At 41.7% G+C, this 19870-nt stretch overlaps 2 protein-coding genes across 3 annotated transcripts in view; both read left to right on the top strand.

The window, feature by feature from the left end:
* Window positions 1-12075, top strand: part of LOC137874361 (2-acylglycerol O-acyltransferase 2-A-like) — a 16905-nt gene extending 4830 nt beyond the window's left edge. The window contains exons 5-9 of the mRNA XM_068713004.1: window positions 9249-9379; window positions 9506-9549; window positions 9708-9798; window positions 10068-10176; window positions 11544-12075. Of these exons, the coding sequence (XP_068569105.1) occupies window positions 9249-9379; window positions 9506-9549; window positions 9708-9798; window positions 10068-10176; window positions 11544-11698 (530 nt within the window). The 3' untranslated portion in view covers window positions 11699-12075. The remainder of the gene's footprint in view (window positions 1-9248; window positions 9380-9505; window positions 9550-9707; window positions 9799-10067; window positions 10177-11543) is intronic.
* Window positions 12076-12549: 474 nt separating this feature from the next.
* Window positions 12550-19309, top strand: LOC137874360 (TSC22 domain family protein 4-like). 2 transcript variants are annotated; one of them, XM_068713003.1, is made up of 6 exons: window positions 12550-13330; window positions 13976-14070; window positions 14216-14923; window positions 15006-15139; window positions 18607-18655; window positions 18942-19309. In XM_068713003.1, exons 3-6 carry the CDS (start codon window positions 14258-14260, stop codon window positions 19098-19100), a joined length of 1008 nt encoding a protein of 335 aa, XP_068569104.1. In that variant the 5' UTR covers window positions 12550-13330; window positions 13976-14070; window positions 14216-14257; the 3' UTR covers window positions 19101-19309. The 2 variants fall into 2 exon arrangements, with proteins under 2 accessions (XP_068569104.1, XP_068569102.1); XM_068713001.1 differs by having other exon boundaries at window positions 12560-13330; window positions 18604-18655.
* The last annotated feature ends 561 nt before the right edge of the window (window positions 19310-19870 follow it).

Raw genomic sequence — 19870 nt, 5'->3', positions numbered from 1 at the left:
AGGTAAACACCTGTCTGTCTCTCTGTCTGTTTCTCTGTCTGTCTCTCATCCTGTGAGGAGGTAAACACTTGTCTGTCTGTCTGACTGTCTGTCTGTGTGTCTCAGAGACGGACCAACACGTTGATGGTTTTCAGTATTATTAATGTTATTGTTGTCATTAATAATAATAAATATAATCATAGTGATAGCATATGAAATAGATGTAGACCAGAACAGAACCAGGTTTTGGAGGACCTGTCTCTCTGTCTGTCTCTCATCATGTGAGGAGGTAAACACCTGTCTGTCTCTCTGTCTGTTTCTCTGTCTGTCTCTCATCCTGTGAGGAGGTAAACACTTGTCTGTCTCTCTGTCTGTCTCTCATCATGTGAGGAGGTAAACACCTGTCTGTCTGTCTGACTGTCTGTCTGTGTGTCTCAGAGACGGACCAACACGTTGATGGTTTTCAGTATTATTAATGTTATTGTTGTCATTAATAATAATAAATATAATCATAGTGATAGCATATGAAATAGATGTAGACCAGAACAGAACCAGGTTTTGGACGACCTGTCTCTCTCTCAGCTGTTTGTACATCTCAGTAAACTCTGTGTTACAGGTCAGAGCAGGAGGAGGCAGAGAGCTGCTCTGTGATTGGCTGAGAGAGCAGGAGGAGGCAGAGCTGCTCTGTGATTGGCTGAGAGAGCAGGAGGAGGCAGAGAGCTGCTCTGTGATTGGCTGAGAGAGCAGGAGGAGGCAGAGAGCTGCTCTGTGATTGGCTGAGAACAGCGTCACAGGGTTCAGTGTCATCACTGATCCTCAGAGGGAGCCTCTCTGGTCTCTGGTCTCTGGTCTGTGGTGGTCAGGGGTTCAGGTTCGTCCAGGGATTTGCTTGATAATTGAATATGCTTAAATAAAAACCATTAATGGTTTTCATAACAAAGAGGTTCATCAGCTCAGAGTCACAGCACTGTGAAGAGGGAAAGGACGTTTCAAGCTTGTTGTGAACACATGAATACTGTGACGTATTTAAGATGATCAACCAGAGAGTCGTGCTCCTCATCCTCTTCTGATGTCAGAGAATGGAACATCAGAACATCAGAACATCAGAGAGGAACACTTGAACTGCTCTGTGGTTCTCCAATGATGTGTTTCCTCATCAGTGCTCATCACATCAGGCACACAGAGCACAGAGGACTATATATATATATATATATGTGTGTGTGTGTGTTTATACATATATATATATATATATATATATATATATATATATATATATGTATAAACACACACACACATATATATATATATATATATATATATATATATATATATATATATATATATATATATATATATATATATATATATATATATATATATATATATATGTATAAACACACACACACACATATATATATATATATACACACACACACACACACACACACACATCAGGGGTCACTGAAGGACTGCGGTCCGGACCCAGGACCTAAAACGATAGATAATTGAGAATTATTACATTTTGAAGGAGCGCTACTATTTTAACCGGCGCAGCTTTTCCAGCATTTACGGCACTTGTTCAGGAAACACACCGACAGTTTAGCCAATCGGAGGTGTGTGTTCTGACGTACACACACCGTGACACACAGGGAGAGACGAGGAAACGGATCGCAGAGCAGGACGACCGTTACTAGAGGAGTGAAAGTGAATTCAGAGGACGGTTTCTAAAAAGAGAGACACCTTCAAAGAGATCAGAGTCTTTGAGAGTCTTTGACCATAAATGAACAGACTCGTCTCGGTGAAAGCTTCACAGGTCAGCTGTGAAACAGTCTGTCTTATTTGGAGTAAATGTTTTGTAATGGAGTGAGACCTCTGCTCGCAGGAGGCCGCGGACCTCTCGCTCTTGCGTTGTTGTTTGAGCAACGAAGTCACGCTAAGAAAAATCAGCTGGATCCGGCTTACAATGAAAAAGTATTTATAATTCACAAATGCTAAAAAGACAATTACAAACTGAATTACACTGTCGACAGTAAGGAATCGCGAAACCGAGTTCAAAGACTCTCCCCCCCTACCGGCCCACAAACGCCAGTTTACAGTAAAGAGGATCGCCAAGAACTGAACAACATCTCTCCGAACAATGTTTTTATACCCAAAAGTCAGTAGTTTACTTTCAAAAGTCCATTATCAGCTTTGTGATTGGCTGGAATCTGATTGTCTCCTCCTGTCCTCGGACAATGCTCTCCATTGGTCTAAGTGATCCACATAATGTCTGAACAGTGTCCTCTGGTCCGACCTGTCCTCCTCCTTATAAAACTGCGTTTACCCGACCCCCATGTTTTCTTAGGGCTGTCTTCATCTACATCTCTGTTTGATCAATACGTCTCCTTCCCCCACTGTTCACACCTCACATTCCTGAAGTCAGCTCACCAAACTCATCACATTATCATACAGTTGTTTTCGGATCTGAAAAGCCCGTCTCAAAGGTCTCTCTCTTTCCCTCAAAACATTTAGTAACTGTATTTTATAGTTTGATACATAGAATGATTATACTTTTATGATTTAACACTTTTCCAAACAAACATGTTATAACATATCCACCACTAGGAGTGATTATTAAACACATTAACATTGCTTTTTAACTTTAAATTCTTCACAATTCCCCCCTAACTCACTGTTTACAGTGAGTTTACCAAATCCCTGGAAAAGCAATCCCTCTTCGTAAAAAGCTTGCATGGGTATCTCAACCGCCGAAGCCTTTATTTCACTTAATAGTCCGAGGGTACTTTTCCCTAACTAAACAGTCATATCCAACAATATTTCAAGTCCATCCTCATCATCTACACGTAACAGCTTGCCCTGTATGTTTGTCTCACTAAGCGTAATACCACTTAACCTCTGTAGGAGTCCACGGATGCAAGGGATGCAACAGCATCCACAGAGGATCAGGACTGAGTTCTCTGCTAGCTCTTGGCTGAGTGCTGTCAATCCAGCCAGAGCTTTGGTCACCGATCCATCAGAGGCTGTGTTGTTTAGAATGAAAGTACTACAGGCAGGTCTATTTCTGGTAAATCACATCTAATGTCATTCTATTTTGCCAGGTTATTAATCTAGTATTATCTAACTGTTCATGGAGTCCTGCTATGACATCACAAATGAAGTTTACAAAACGCTGCTGGTTATACTATATGTAATTGATCCAATTGACATTTTTATTAATTGACACCCATCAGAAGAAAGCAGATTCAGAACCTGCTGATATTTAGTTTCTGGATTTAAACTCATTAGGCACCCCCCTTGGTACCTCTATGGCATCTGTGTAAACATGGTCGTCCAATGATCCTCTAGTCTGGACATCCTCTTTGTATATTTTATTGAACTGTGTGCGTGGAGAAATGAGATTCTGATCTAGCATAAAAGGTAAAATGTTCTAAAACATGTATACTATACTAATGGTATTTGAATTCTGTTCTTCTATTTGGTGATACATCAATATTTTATTAACCTGTTGAAAAAATTAATTATAACCTGAATGGTACAGTTACCAAAATGAAAGTATGAGATTTAATCTTAAAAGTTACAGGACTAGGATTTTGAAAACTGTTGTGGTCTTTTATGACGTTCCTAAATACTAATACATAATGTGGATAACATATATACTAAAAGTGGATCTATCTCTACAACCAAATTACACATTACCTATCCCCCCTTTGCCACACTCTCTCCGCTGTAAGCTAATTTAACATAACTATGGAAAAGATCATATGGCAATTATCTAAGTTCATTCATACGTAATTTCTTTACACTGTACCAGATGTGGTACAACACTTTCTCTCTGCAGGGATAGTCACTGTCTGCAATAATCGAACACTTTATGTGAGGAATGTTTCTGTAGGCACACCTAATAACTTTATTGAGCTGGAAAGAGTAATCTAAAAATCGCCTGCTTAGTTGCCGCCTCAGCTGCAGCATTTCCTATAGAAACGGGATCAAAAGCGTCAGTATGAGCATCACATTTCATACCATATCACATACAGTTCCATGGAGGAGTCTGGCTTCCAGCAAGTCAGCCACGAGACGGTGGTGAGAAATGGGTTTGTCGGATGATGTCAGAAAGGCTCTGTGTTTTCACAGGGCATCAAAGTCGTGCTATACGTCTAAGTATAGCAAGAAACTGTGTACATGTTAACTGTTTTATTGGCAGCGAGCTTACAAACTTAGGTAAGAGCCACAAATTCTGCAGCTTTGAGCAGAAAATGTGAATGGCTACTTATCGCTGCCCAAAACCCAACCAACCCTTCTCTCATGTCTGGCGAGCCGGATGCCCACCTCTCCACAAACAGTCGAAAATCAGCATTCAATAGGAGTGTCTGTGAGGTCCGATCTCAGTGTGACCTGTTCAAAAGAAACGACTCATTACGCAGCTTCATCTCTCTCAGGTCTCTGTTTCCCCCATGTTTCTGAGTCATAGCTAATGTCATGTAACCGTCTCTTAGGTCATAGTGTTGTGGACGGTGTGTCAAGTTCAGGTAGTCAAAGTGTCAAAGTCGACAGTAGAGTAGTCAGTTCCAGTCAGTCCGGGTCAGATTGTCCTGAGCGTAAAGATATTTACCATGATCATGGAAGAGAGGAATACTTCTCTTTCTGAGTAATTTGGATCCATTGTCTATGATGTGACGTCATTGCTATAGAGCTCATAAAGTGTTTCCTAATTGTGGTTTAGGCACATTTTGATATGTCTATATTATTTTGGGAGGGAGGGTTTTACCCTCTGCTGTGATCACATGTCCCAGATGTGAAACCTTATCGAGAGCACCTTACAATTTGGACGGATAGTTTTATTTCCGTTTTCAGCCAAAAATCTAAACAGTATAACTATAGCTCTAAATTATTCTAATTTTCCTAATTGAAATTCTTCTGAATCTCTTCAGTACTGACTTTATTGGCCAGCATCGTCCCATAGTCCTGGTGACAGAATGAGCATCTATTGATTTTGAGGGGAGATGCAGATGGTCCTGGTGGACCTGGTCTTGCATATTGTTGGTGTTGTGGTGGGAATGGAGCCCGACACAATGGCGCACTGGACTGCATTCCTTCGCTGCTACGTGGACAGTTTCTTGCCCAATGTCCTCTCTGCCCGCAATTATAGCAGTCATCTCCACCTATGGGTCTTCTATACTTACCTTGCTGGCATCCTCTCCCTCTGCACTGTGGAGGGGGTAAGTAATACACCACTATGGGGGCAGGGGCTGTTGAATACAATTGATATGGGACCTGTGCTACAGTCAACCACCCTTTCTTTTCCCATCTCTTCAGATCTTTCTTCATTCTTTCCCATTCCTTCCCCATGGACTGTTCCATGTCTATTCTTTCTCTTTAGCTTTCTACTTCTCTGTACTTTTTGCTCTGACTGTATAAAAAATCTAAATAATGAAAATTTATAAAACAATGGAAATTTCGAAATGTCTAATGAAAATCAATCTATAGTGAATATTAACAATTCTGTAACTAAAATTCCCCTCTTTTTTCTTTTTAATCAAAAATCAAAACCAAACAAAATCGAAATCCAAATGTAAAACCAAAAATCTAAATTAAAATCAAAACTAAATTCAAGATTAAAATCCAAAAATGTCAAACACTGAATCAAATCACAATAATCTATGTCAATCAAAATCTAAATCAAAATGCTGGATTAATTTTAATGTAACAATTGAAGAAGCTAAATCAAAACTATCAATGGAAGTTAAATATAGAATTACAATTAAACTTAACACCTGCTGAATTAAAATTGAATTACAATTAAATGTATCAATGGTAGTTAAGATGTCAAATCAGAACTAATTTTAGCAACTTAGCCAAAGTGTCAAATTTAAGTTTATAGGATTAAAATAATAAAGTTGCAAGATAATTGAAATTCAAAAATAAGAAATCACTCTAGAATCACTCTATTGTAATTTACTGGATGACGTACTTCCTTCCAACTATTTTGCAACTTCAATGCAATTCCAATTCCGGGACTATAGGGGGCAAACTTTTGTAGTTCTATATTCTATTTAGTAGTTTTATTTCAATTCTGCTTCCGGGACAGCAGGGGGCGAACTTTTGTAGTTCTACCTGAATTTTGTAGTTTTTTTTTTTTTTTTTTTTTCAAAGACCCTGTGCTCACAGCACGTGTCTCGTGGCTTCAACAAAAGGCTAAGCTAATTACTAGCCTGAGCCAGTAGTTAACACACAACTAAAGCCTAACTAGCCGGGAACATGTGCTGCAAGCTATCTCGATGCTAACACAAAGACTTTACCGGCCACAAACATGTGCCTGAAGCCCACTCACAGAACAAAGGGCTCAGCCACCTTTTTCTCAGTACTCCACACACACTCTTTATTTCACTAGACCGGGACTTGGCTTTTCACCAACATACCGGTTATTTCTCATAATTTCCTCTTTTATCTAAATATATAAGGTTAGACACCAGAGCCTGCAGTCTCCAGTACAACCAATTCATCCACGCCTTACTCAATCACCATGTATTCTACTCTATATTATCTAAGCTACTCAGTAGCCTTATTTATAATACTATACTCTCTCTTACCACGTGATGTAAACAACACAGCGACACTCTCAGAGAATACAACACCAGCGAACCACACTTCAGCAATCAGTATTCTCTCCCATCACGGGTGGAGAATAGCCTGACTCGTTAGCGTGACTTCGCTCTGAAAAGAAAACACGATACTAAACTACAAATCCCCAATGTACTTTCCCCTGTTCCTCCCCGGAATTCAGTCCCCTTAGACTCAAGTCAAAACCAGCGAACTACCACCCGAGAATCACCCCCCCCCTTTTTGCGGGCAGAGTTACAGCGAATCCTCGTTGGCTTAGCTTCGCTAGTCTCAGCCAATATTTTGTCTGTTACTAATTCGTTCCCACCCAGTACATAAGCCCCCGCATTGTTAAACACAGAACGCCAGTATAGGACTACTCAGAGATCGTCACCTGTTGAGCGTAATCTATCCGCAATTCACTGTTAATCGTTTAATCAATCGGTGCTTTTAGCCCTGATAGCTTTACTCGGTGATCGCTCCGACGGACGTCCCGGTATATTTTCTCTCGTCCAGCTCGGTGTCTGGACGGTATTTACAAACATGCATCACACTCAAATTTGTAATCAGTTTGTAAGTGTGTTTCCGCACTCAATACAGTCTCATCACTTTAGATTTCAAGTTATTATACTTCACCGGCCTCCTGCAGCTTCTCCTCTTATCCGGCCGTCAGAAGCGCCGACCCCCGATACCTTCGCTAAGTCTCTCTATCTAACTTAACAAATTCATTAAAAAATTCTGCCTTCCTCTTTGTCCGTTGGGCCCTGAAGGTATCGCCGGTCAACGCCTCGTCCAGTCCGTGTTCTGAGGTCCACTGAGAAATGCCCAAACAGGGACGCCAAATTGTAATGGAGTGAGACCTCTGCTCGCAGGAGGCCGCGGACCTCTCGCTCTTTCGTTGTTGTTTGAGCAACGAAGTCACGCTAAGAAAAATCAGCTGGATCCGGCTTACAATGAAAAAGTATTTATAATTCACAAATGCTAAAAAGACAATTACAAACTGAATTACACTGTCGACAGTAAGGAATCGCGAAACCGAGTTCAAAGACTCTCCCCCCCTACCGGCCTACAAACGCCAGTTTACAGTAAAGAGGATCGCCAAGAACTGAACAACATCTCTCCGAACAATGTTTTTATACCCAAAAGTCAGTAGTTTACTTTCAAAAGTCCATCATCAGCTTTGTGATTGGCTGGAATCCGATTGTCTCCTCCTGTCCTCGGACAATGCTCTCCATTGGTCTAAGTGATCCACATAATGTCTGAACAGTGTCCTCTGGTCCGACCTGTCCTCCTCCTTATAAAACTGCGTTTACCCGACCCCCATGTTTTCTTAGGGCTGTCTTCATCTACATCTCTGTTTGATCAATACGTCTCCTTCCCCCACTGTTCACACCTCACATTCCTGAAGTCAGTCTCACCAAACTCATCACATTATCATACAGTTGTTTTCGGATCTGAAAAGCCCGTCTCAAAGGTCTCTCTCTTTCCCTCAAAACATTTAGTAACTGTATTTTATAGTTTGATACATAGAATGATTATACTTTTATGATTTAACACTTTTCCAAACAAACATGTTATAACATTATATCCACCACTAGGAGTGATTATTAAACACATTAACATTGCTTTTTAACTTTAAATTCTTCACAGTTTCCACTCACAGAAGTCACAGAAATAAATCTATGAGCCCAAAATGATCAGAACCACTCATTAATTGATGACCATCAATGATGTTAACAGAGAGAATAGAGCTGAAACAAGAGGTTTAATAAGCACACATGGAGTCACTGCTCACACTTCTCTTGTTAGAAGATGAGAAAAATATAATAATGTGTTTTTTGATTGACATCACCTCACACCTGAATGAACTGAATTTAAAGCTGCTGAGTGATTCAGTGAAATTCTTTTTTTTTTTAAATGAATTACTTTATTTTAAGTCACATTTTTCATTTGTCAGTTATTCTTTAATCAGCTTCATTTTACTTGAACTGAGAAGAACATCTATTTATGTATTTCTATGTATTTATAATCCATCCAGTTAAATGTGAAAACTGAAAATAATAATTGTTAAAATATAATTGATGTGTACTTTCTTTATTTGATTTGACAGTTGTTGACCACACAGAGATGTTGTATGTATGTATGTATATATATATATGTATGTATGTACTGTATGTATGTATATGTAAATACACACACATATATATATATATATATATATATATATATATGTGTGTGTGTGTGTGTGTGTGTGTATATGTATACACACACACATATATATATATATGGCACTAAATAGTGCAAGTTAGATATTATTGTCATGTTCCGGACCTTAACCCGAGGAGATTTTCTCAATCTGGACCTTTTTGGAAATTTACTTGAATACCCCTGATATACATACATATAAATATTACTATACGGTGCATTTTAACAGCCTCACCTCTGCTCTGTCATAGCTTGAGCACCACAGCTTGTCCCAATAAAGTCCCATTAAAGTCCCATTAAAGTCCCAATAAAGTCCCATCTTGTCAATTGGTTTGGAGTCACCTGTGTCATGTCCCACCTGGTGCAGACTGTGTACTGCACCGATCACATGATGAACCTCAACCTGTCTGTCTGTCAGGCCTAGTGTCTGTCTTTATATTCCTGTCTGTCTGTCACCTGTCTGTCAGGCCTGGTGTCCAGCTCTAAGTCCAGCCTGTCTCACCTCGTCAGCCGTCCCTCAGGAGGTAACGTGGCTGTCATCGCGGTGGGCGGAGCTCCAGAGGCTCTGGATGCTCGACCCGGAGCTTTAACACTTCAGGTTTTATCATCAATTCATCATCACTTCTGAGAGAGAGACGGACGGACAGACAGACAGACAGATAGAGGGACATCTATTCCAGTTTCCTGTGGTCGTTCACTGAACATGCGTTTGTTTTTGTTTCAGGTTCTTAACAGGAAGGGCTTCATCAAACTGGCTCTCAAACACGGGTGGGTGGAGCTTGTGAAGGGGCGGGGCTCTGAGAGGTGGAGCTTCAAACATGACACTGACTGTGTGTGTGTGTGTGTGTGTGTGTGTGTGTGTGTGTGTGTGTGTGTGTGTCTGTCTCTGTGTGTGTGTGTGGGTGTGGGTGTGTGTGTGTGTACAGAGCTCAGCTGGTTCCCGTCTTTTCTTTTGGAGAGAACGAGCTCTTTGATCAGATGGAGAACCCCAGCGGTTCTCCTCTGAGGAAGCTGCAGGTCAGTAATACCAATATTATTAATACCAATATTATTAATAGTCATATCGTTCTGTACAACTAAAGAAAGAACATATAGAAGTATTTTGACTAAATAAGTCTGAATATAAAGTCTGTGGGAGGATTTTGTATTGTATATATATATATTATAATTCTATATATATATATATTATAATTCTATATATTATTATATTCTATATATATATATATATATATATACATACATACATACATACATGAGAAGGTCAGTATGTTGTCCTGTGTTCACAGAACCGGTTGCAAAGCATTATGGGAGTAGCAATGCCTCTGTTTCACGCCAGAGGAGTCTTCCAGTACAGCTTTGGACTGATGCCGTACAGGAAGCCCATCCACACCGTCGGTATGACCTCACTGATGTATTAATATAGTTATTATAATATAATTATACAAAATACATAGATAATCTAACATTAACATCCCAGGATTTGTTGTGTGTTGTATTTGTTGTTCTATTGCTCTATTTGTTGTTGTTGTTCTATTTGTTCTGTATTGTTGTAGTTGTTTGTTGTTATATTAGTTCTGTATTGTTGTTGTTGTATTTGTTCTGTATTGTTGTTGTTGTTACATTACATTACAGTCATTTAGCAGACGCTTTTATCCAAAGCGACTTACAATTCAGTATATTCAGTAATTCAGTAGACACAGCTACGGGAGCAATTGGGGTTAAGTGTCTTGCTCAAAGACACATTGACACGAGACTAGTAGAGCAGGAGCCGGGGATCGAACCGCCGACCCTCTGATTGAAAGGCAGCCCTGCTCTCCACTTAGCCACGGTCACCCGTTGTATTTGTTCTGTGTTGCTGTTGTATTTGTTCTGTATTGTTGTATTTGTTATGTGTTGTTGTTGTATTTGTTGTGTTGTTGTTGTATTATTTCTGTATTGTTGTTGTTGTTGTATTTATTCTGTATTGTATTTCTTCTGTGTTGTTGTTGTATTTGTTCTGTATTGTTGTATTTGTTCTGTGTTGTTGTTGTATTTGTTGTGTTGTTGTTGTATTAGTTCTGTATTGTTGTTGTATTTGTTCTGTATTGTTGTTGTATTTGTTCTGATTGTTGTATGTGTTCTGTGTTGTTGTATTTGTTGTGTTGTTGTTGTATTTGTTCTGTATTGTTGTATTTGTTGTGTGTTGTTTTTGTTTTGTGTTGTATTTGACTGTGTTGTTGTATTTGTTGTGTGTCGTGTTTGTTCTGTGTTGTTGTTGTTGTATTTGTTCTGTATTGTTGTTGTATTTGTTCTGTATTGTTGTATTTGTTGTGTGTTGTTGTATTTGTTCTGTATTGTTGTATTTGTTCTGTATTGTTGTTGTATTTGTTGTGTGTTGTTGTAGTATTTGTTCTGTGTTGTTGTATTTGTTGTGTGTTGTTGTAGTATTTGTTCTGTGTTGTTGTATTTGTTCTGTGTTGTATTTGTTTTGTGTTGTATTTGTTCTGTATTGTTGTTGTATTTGTTCTGTGTTGTTGTTGTATTTGTTGTGTGTTGTTGTAGTATTTGTTCTGTGTTGTATTTGTTCTGTATTGTTGTTGTATTTGTTGTGTGTTGTTGTTGTATTTGTTGTGTGTCGTATTTGTTCTGTATTGTTGTTGTATTTGTTCTGTGTTGTTGTTTTTGTTGTGTGTTGTTGTTGTATTAGTTCTGTATTGTTGTTGTATTTGTTGTGTGTTGTTGTTGTTGTTCCTTCATGTCACTAACACCCTCCTTGTCTTTAGTGGGAAAGCCGATCTCAGTGGTCCAGACTCCGAGTCCCAGCTGTGAGGACATCGAGTGTCTTCATCAACGTTACCTTCAGAATCTGACAGAACTGTTTGAACAACACAAACACAACTATGGTCTAGATGAACAACAACATCTGACCTTTATATAAATGTTTAATGGGAAGCGTCTGAACCCAGATCTGTAGAGCTGTGAGGCAACAAGAACAACAACAGCTTTGTGTTTTTACACTTTGTAAACATTGATTTTATTAAAGTGTTTTACATTTAAAATAAATAAACAACACAAATCTAAACTTTGTTAGTGTTTTTACAAGATATTTAAAAGATGAAACTGATTTGGCTACAATAACAATACAACAACAACAATAACCACACAACAGTAACAACAACAACAACACAACAATAGAGGTGATGGAGGAGGTAGAGGTGAAGGAGGTAGAGGTGCAGGACGTAGAGGTGGAGGAGGTAGAGGTGAAGGAGGTAGAAGTGGAGGAGGTAGAGGTGGTGAAGGAGGTAGAGGAGGTAGAAGTGAAGGAGGTAGAGGTGGTGAAGGAGGTAGAGGTGGAGGAGGTAGAGGTGGTGAAGGAGGTGGAGGAGGTAGAGGTGAAGGAGGTAGAGGTGCAGGACGTAGAGGTGGAGGAGGTAGAGGTGAAGGAGGTAGAAGTGCAGGACATAGAGGTGGAGGAGGTAGAAGTGATGAAGGAGGTAGAGGTGGAGGAGGTAGAGGTGAAGGAGGTAGAGGTGATGGAGGAGGTAGAGATGAAGGAGGTGATCTAGGAGGTGGAGGAGGTGGAGGAGGTAGAGGTGAAGGAGGTAGAAGTGGAGGAGGTAGAGGAGGTAGAAGTGAAGGAGGTAGAGGTGGTGAAGGAGGTAGAGGTGGAGGAGGTAGAGGTGAAGGAGGTAGAGGTGCAGGACGTAGAGGTGGAGGAGGTAGAGGTGATGAAGGAGGTGGAGGAGGTAGAGGTGGAGGAGGTAGAGGTGAAGGACGTAGAGGTGGAGGAGGTAGAGGTGATGAAGGAGGTAGAGGAGGAGGTAGAGGTGGAGGACGTAGAGGTGAAGGATGTAGAGGTGGAGGAGGTAGAGGTGATGAAGGAGTTAGAGGTGATGGAGGAGGTAGAGATGAAGGAGGTGATCTAGGAGGTGGAGCTGATGGAGGGTTATCAGACTGACTGCAGTAAACAGTTTAAGATATAAATATGAACTCGTGGTTCTTTGATTTAAATAATTACATTTAGATTTAATAAAGCAGCTTTTAAATCTGTTAATAATGACCTCCATCAGTAACTCCATCTTCCTCCTCTTCCTCCCTCTGTCTTCACAGCGCAGGCGCCTCCCTGTCGGACGCGCACGCGCTTCGCTCGTTCACGCGCCAGTCCCGTCGCTTCCAGTCTGATTGAGTAACACGCGCAGTTTAGTGAGAGGAGGATGAGGAGCAGTGAGGAAGAGGAAGAGTCTGTTTAAAGAAGAAGAAGAAGAGACCGGATCTTTAAAACACCAGAAGAATCACATCCGTAGAAGAAGAAGTCGGAGGAGTTCCTTTTCAAACTTTTTTCTCTGCTAAACTCTGCGGCGCGCTCCCGCCGCCTGCGGCTGTAATGCGCATGCGCTCCCCACAGCTGTTTTGTTTTTTTCTCCCTCGGTGCATAATGGACCGATTGTGTCACCGGACCCGGCCGTGACGTCACTGAACGGACGGGACCGGAGCCAAAGGGAGGCGCGCGGTCGCTGAACGAGTTCACGTCCAGGAGAGGCGGGAGCGCGCTTCAGCTGGGTACATGAACGTGAGTGTTTGTTTACAACGATGACATCATAGCGCTTGTTGTTGGTAACAAAATGCAGTTATATATATGTATAAATATATGTGTTTATATATACACATATATATTTATATACAAATACTTGAGTACAAGTGCTCAGAGTACAAGTGAAGTACAGAGCAGTAAATATTCAGACCTTAAGATCCTGCAGAACCTGAACTGAACACACACACACACACACTCTCTCACACACACAGACACACACACACACACTCATACACACACACACTCTCACACACATACACACACACACATACACAGACACACTCACAGACACACACACACACACACACACACACACTCTCTCACACACACATACACACTCTCTCACAGACACAGACACACACACACACACACACACACACACACACACACACACACGTTAATCCAGGTTGTGCAACAGGCAGCAGACTGAAGCAACAGTCACAGAAGGAGTGATTCAGAGGAAACAGGAAACAGAAGAAGAACATGAGTCTGAGACGAGACCTGCGGGTTGAGAGACACTGACCATAAGGAGAGAGAGAGAGAGAGAGAGAGAGAGAGACAGGATGTGTGGTGAGACAGTTCATGACATTAACCCTCATGTATCTGTGTTTGTATCTCTGCTAGTTGATGTTCCTCATGGGGACATGAATCCACTCACACTTTATTTCTTGAGGACTATTTGGGGACATCAGAGTTCAGACCTGGTTCCAGATCAGGAGGTTGGTTCATGTAGACTTCACTCTTTTCAGCTCTGTTCAGCGTAAAGTGATTCCACTTCAACTGCTTTCAGCACTTTTACTCCAACTCAAATCAATATAATGTCCTCATAAGTCATGTTAACAAGTGTATTTCTCTGTGTTTCAGTGATTCTGTAGTGTGTGTGTGTGTGTGTGTGTGTGTGTGAGGATGAGCGGTGGTAAAAAGAGGAGTGGCTTCCAAATCACCAGTGTGACCTCGGACTTCAACCAAACTCCAGCCGGCCAATCGGCTCCCAGCGTGGTCCTCACCGTCCTCCAATCAGCAGCCGCCTCCTGCAGCCCTCAAGGAAGCTCCTCCCAGCCGACCACGCCCTCTCTGAAGAGGAAATACATCTCCCATGATGCCTTTGGGCAGGGGGCGGGGTCTTCCTCCAGGTTTCGGGTGGTGAGGCTGGTGGTGGGCGGGGCCAGTGGCGGTGGACGGGGCCAACCGTACAGCCGCGGCCGATGGATTTGCACCGACTTCATTGAGCAACAGGAAGGGGCGGGGTTTAGGCGGGTGATGGACACCATGAGACACGCCCACTCGCTGGAGTCCTTGGAGCTCATAGGCCGGGACATAGACAGAGGCGGAGTCTACTCCCATGACACCGCCCATCTTTCGGCTCAGCCAATCAGAGGAAAGGAGGGGGCGGGTCTTATACAGCGCAGCGGGTCGCCGTCACCAACACACCAAGAACCAATCAACATCCGACTCCTGGACTGGAGAGAGCCAATAGAAGCTCAGGGTTCTGACTCCACCCCTCCACCTCTTTTGACCCGCCCACGAATCATCCCTACTCCGCTCCGATTGGACGTGGACTCTGCAGGACGGGTAACGACGCGTTTCTATTGGACGACGTGAGCAGCTTTAATGTGTCTTCTTTCCCACTCACCTGTCTGTCTCTCTGTGTCAGTCTGTCTTCAGGCTGTCTCACTCTCAGCCAAGCTCCCCCCCCTCCGGATCGTACCATCCAATTCTGACCCCCCTTCGGACTCCAGCAGCCTTCAGTCTGGACCAAACCATCTTCAACCTGCCGGGGGACGCAAGGTAGCTTTCTGTTATTCTACGAAGCGACAGGAGGAAAGTAGTGTTCTGCTGGAGGAGGCGGGAATCGAACTACCGACCCTTTGGTTCATAAACAGTGACTCAGTGACATTAGAGACGTTAGATGAGGTTCAAACACACGTTAATGTTACTGAACTGAAGCTAACAGCTGACCTACACACACACACATGTACACACACATTTACACATATATACACACACACACATATACACACACACATAAACACACATATATACACACACACACACACACACACACACACACGTATACACACACACACATACACACATATACACATACACACACACGTATACACACACACATAAACACACATATATCCACACACACACACACACATACACACACACACACACACACACACACACACACACACACACACACACATATATACTCACATTGGATTAAAACAGGAACTATTCATTCAGTGTCAGCAGATCGTCTGTTCTTATTATAATACTCTACTGTGAATAATAATTGATATATATATATAAACATATGTTATATATGTTTATATATGTTTATATACGTATATATAAACATGTTATATATGTTTATATATGTATATAAACATGTTATATATGTTTATATATATATATATGTTTATATACGTATATAAACATATATATATATAAGCATATATATAAACATATATAACATGTTTATATATATGTTTATATACATATATATATATAAACATATGTTACATATATGTTTATATATACATAACATTTATATATATGAACCAACATTGTACTACATGTTTGTATATATATATATATATAAACATACTGTATATATTTATATATATATATATATATATATATATAAAGATATATTTATAGTTTAGACAATAAAAACTCAGATTGTCAGAAATAGTTTGTGTAGCGTGTAAAAATATACAAAATAGTATAATCAGGATTTATTAAACAATTAATTCTAATATTTAAGATACTCAGAGGTTTTCTTCGAGGAATAAACAGAACAACACTGGTAAAAATATAAATACCCCAACAGTGAAAGTTTTTCCTCTTGTTATTGTTTTCTGATATATTGTATTTTAATTATTTTAATAATTTTCTGATATATAAATTATTTTAAAATGAATGTTTTCTGCTGTATTAATACTTAATATCTGACTGTAACGTTCTACAACAGTCAGTTTAAACCAGTGAACAACAAATTAACTCGTGGATCAATGAAGCCTTTTGTTCTCACTCTGAGTGGGCGGGAGCAGAACGTCATTGCAGTGTTTCTATTGGCTGTGACAGTGAGTGGGCGAGGGCTGGAATGAGACAGCAGCCAATCAGAGAACAGAGAGTGAGTGTTTGTGTGTGTGTGTGGGAGAGAACCTGATGTCTCTCACTTGTCTAGAGTTTTAGTTTGAAGTCAACATCTGGACGTCTTGAGACAGCTGCTGCTGATTGGATGGGGTCTTAAATATGGACCAATGAGCTCACAGAGAAACAGCCAATCACAGGGGACCATAACAGAGGACCAGGGACAATAATAAGGGACAACAAAGTCTCTGGACTTTACCCGGGGACATTGGATTGGACGGCCTTTGAATCAGCTCCTAAGTGGCCGATCTGAACTGTGATTGGTCGACAGGTTTCTGTAGCTGAGCTCTGATTGGTCGGTCATGTCTGACAGTGGGCTGTGATTGTTCGGAGATGTTTCCAGGTCGATGGCGGCCGTCCTCTCCCCTCGCTGACTCCGCCCTCTTTCCTCGTCCTCAGCGGCGTCCTCCGTCGACCCCTCCCCTCCCGCTCAGGACTCTGCAGGTTGTTGCTAAGCAACCTGAGACAACCGTTGTGTTACGCGGTCAGAGGAAGGTCAGAGGTCAGGTGTCGGGTGTCAGGGAGTCGTGGCCGACGACCTCGCTGCCCCCCCCCTCCTGGGGTCGGCCAATCACGGAGGTCAAAACTACCGACCGACCACAAGCTCACGTGACCCCGGCAGCCTCGCACCCTCATTGGTCGGTCCCTGTCAGGGCGCCGCTCAGGGGGCGGGGCTCTGAAGCCACCATGATGTCACTGCTGCTGCTCTGCCACAGGTAGCCTGACTTTGTTCAGGTGGTCTGGGTCTCTGCAGGCCCTGTTCTATTTGTGTTATTGTCTACTTGTGTCGTGGTCTACTTGTGCTCTGTTCTACTTGTGTCATGGTCTACTTGTCTCGTGGTCTATTTGTGTCATAGTCTACTTGTGTCATGGTCTACTTGTGCCCTGTTCTACTTGTGTCATGGTCTACTTGTCTCGTGGTCTATTTGTGTCATAGTCTACTTGTGCCCTGTTCTACTTGTGTCATGGTCTATTTGTGTCATAGTCTACTTGTGTCATGGTCTACTTGTGTCATGGTCTACTTGTTTCGTGGTCTATTTGTGTCATAGTCTACTTGTGTCGTGGTCTACTTGTGTCGTGGTCTACTCGTGTCATAGTCTACTTGTGTCATGGTCTACTTATGCCCTGTTCTACTTGTGTCATGGTCTACTTGTGCCCTGTTCTACTTGTGTCATGGTCTACTTGTCTCGTGGTCTATTTGTGTCATAGTCTACTTGTGTCATGGTCTACTTGTGCCCTGTTCTACTTGTGTCATGGTCTACTTGTCTCGTGGTCTATTTGTGTCATAGTCTACTTGTGCCCTGTTCTACTTGTGTCATGGTCTACTTGTGCCCTGGTCTACTTGTGTCGTGGTGTACTTGTGCCCTGGTCTACTTGTGCCCTGGTCTACTTGTGTTGTGGTCTACTTGTGCCCTGGTCTACTTGTGTTGTGGTCTACTTGTGTCATGGTCTACTTGTGCCATGGTCTACTTGTGCCCTGGTGTACTTGTGCCCTGTTCTACTTGTGTCGTGGTCTACTTGTGTCATGGTCTACTTGTGTTGTGGTCTACTTGTGCCCCGGTCTACTTGTGTTGTGGTCTACTTGTGCCCCGGTCTACTTGTGTCGTGGTCTACTTGTGCCCTGGTCGACTTGTGTTGTGGTCTACTTGTGCCTCGGTCTACTTGTGTTGTGGTCTACTTGTGCCCTGGTCTACTTGTGTCGTGGTCTACTTGTGCCCTGGTCTATTTGTGTCCTGGTCTACTTGTGTCCTGGTCTACTCGTGTCATGTTTAGTCCCTAGTAGGACATTCTGACCCTTTATCTGGACACTTCCGTTGGTTCTACCTCTCCTGGACTGGTCTTTCGGCCCCTCTTTAGACCTGGTTCTGCTTTAGACCTGGTCCTGCTAGAGGAGGCAGTGTGTTTGACCGACACTAATGTTTAGCGTTTAAGCCCTTTATGAAGCGGTCTTTGTTTACTTCCATTAATGAGTCATCTGCATCAGCCTACCCACAATGCATCAGTATGTCAGATCCTCAGATGTGTTACAATCACCTGTCTGTCTCTCACCCGTCTGTCTCTCACCTGTCTGTCTCTGTGTCTCACAGCAGCTCCAGTAGCAGTCTGGTCGCCATCGACAACAAAATTGAGGCGGCGATGGTGAGTTTGATTTTTGTAGTTTTAATGTATAAACTATTTATTAACATGTATATAAACTGTGTGTATCTGTCTGTCTGTCTGTCTGTGTGTGTGTGTGTGTGTGTGTGTGTGTGTGTGTGTGTGTGTGTGTGTGTGTGTGTCTGTGTGTGTGTGTGTGTGTCTGCCTTTCTGTCTGTGTGCCTGTGTGTGTCTGTCTGTCTGTCTGTCTGTCTGTCTGTCTGTCTGTCTGTCTGCGTGTGTGTGTGTGTGTGTGTGTGTGTGTGTGTGTGTGTGTGTGTGTGTGTAGGACCTGGTGAAGAGTCACCTGATGCTGGCGGTCAGAGAGGAGGTGGAGCTTCTGAGGGAACAAATCCGAGAGCTGCAAGAAAAGAACCAACAACTGGAGAGAGAGAACCATATCCTGAGAACACTCACTCAGAGTACACACAGTACACACAACACCTAACACACACAGTACACAGAGTACACACAATATACACAATACACACAACACACACCTGAGAGCGTTGTCGTGATAATCAGACTAATGAGGACCCTGGTAACCATGACAACAGGATTGTTTATATCAGCTGAGATGTTCTTGATGCAGATGATGATGATGATGAAGAAAATGATAGAAGGTAGAATCTAATAAATTAATAAAGTCTAACTACAGATTTGTTTTGTTTTTGTTGTTTTGAAGACGTTCTGTAAACCAGGTGAACCTCTGTTTGTTGTACCAGTCAGTTTACACACAGCCATCTTGGTTTTTGGCCATCGCCATCTTGGTTTTTGGCCATCGCCATCTTGGTTTTTGGCCATCGCCATCTTGGTTTTTGGCCATCGCCATCTTGGTTTGTGGCCATTGCCATCTTGGTTTTTGGCCATCGCAATCCTGGTTTTTGGCCATCGCCATCTTGGTTTTTGGCCATCGCCATCTTGTTTTTTGTAAACAAGAACTTGCACGAAAGGGTGGAGCTAAGTACTATCAAACGCTGATTAAGACATTTTTTAAGTGACTAAAATGTTTCAATTCACTTTCATGTACTGTTACTTTAAATAGTTTATTCCAGTAAAAGTACTGTTACTTTAAATACTTTTAACTACATTAAAAGTACTGCTACTTTAAATACTTTTAACAACATTAAAAGTACTGCTACTTTAAATACTTTTAACTACATTAAAAGTAATGCTACTTTAAATACATTTTATTCCAGTAAAAATACTGTTACTTTA

The sequence above is a fragment of the Cebidichthys violaceus genome, unplaced genomic scaffold (assembly GCF_023349555.1).
Source record: "Cebidichthys violaceus isolate CVI_PGR_0920_01 unplaced genomic scaffold, fCebVio1.0.p SCAF_19, whole genome shotgun sequence".
NCBI lineage: Eukaryota > Metazoa > Chordata > Actinopteri > Perciformes > Stichaeidae > Cebidichthys > Cebidichthys violaceus.
The sequence above is the reverse complement of the archived record's forward strand: the minus strand, read 5'-3'. Positions and strand labels throughout refer to the sequence as shown.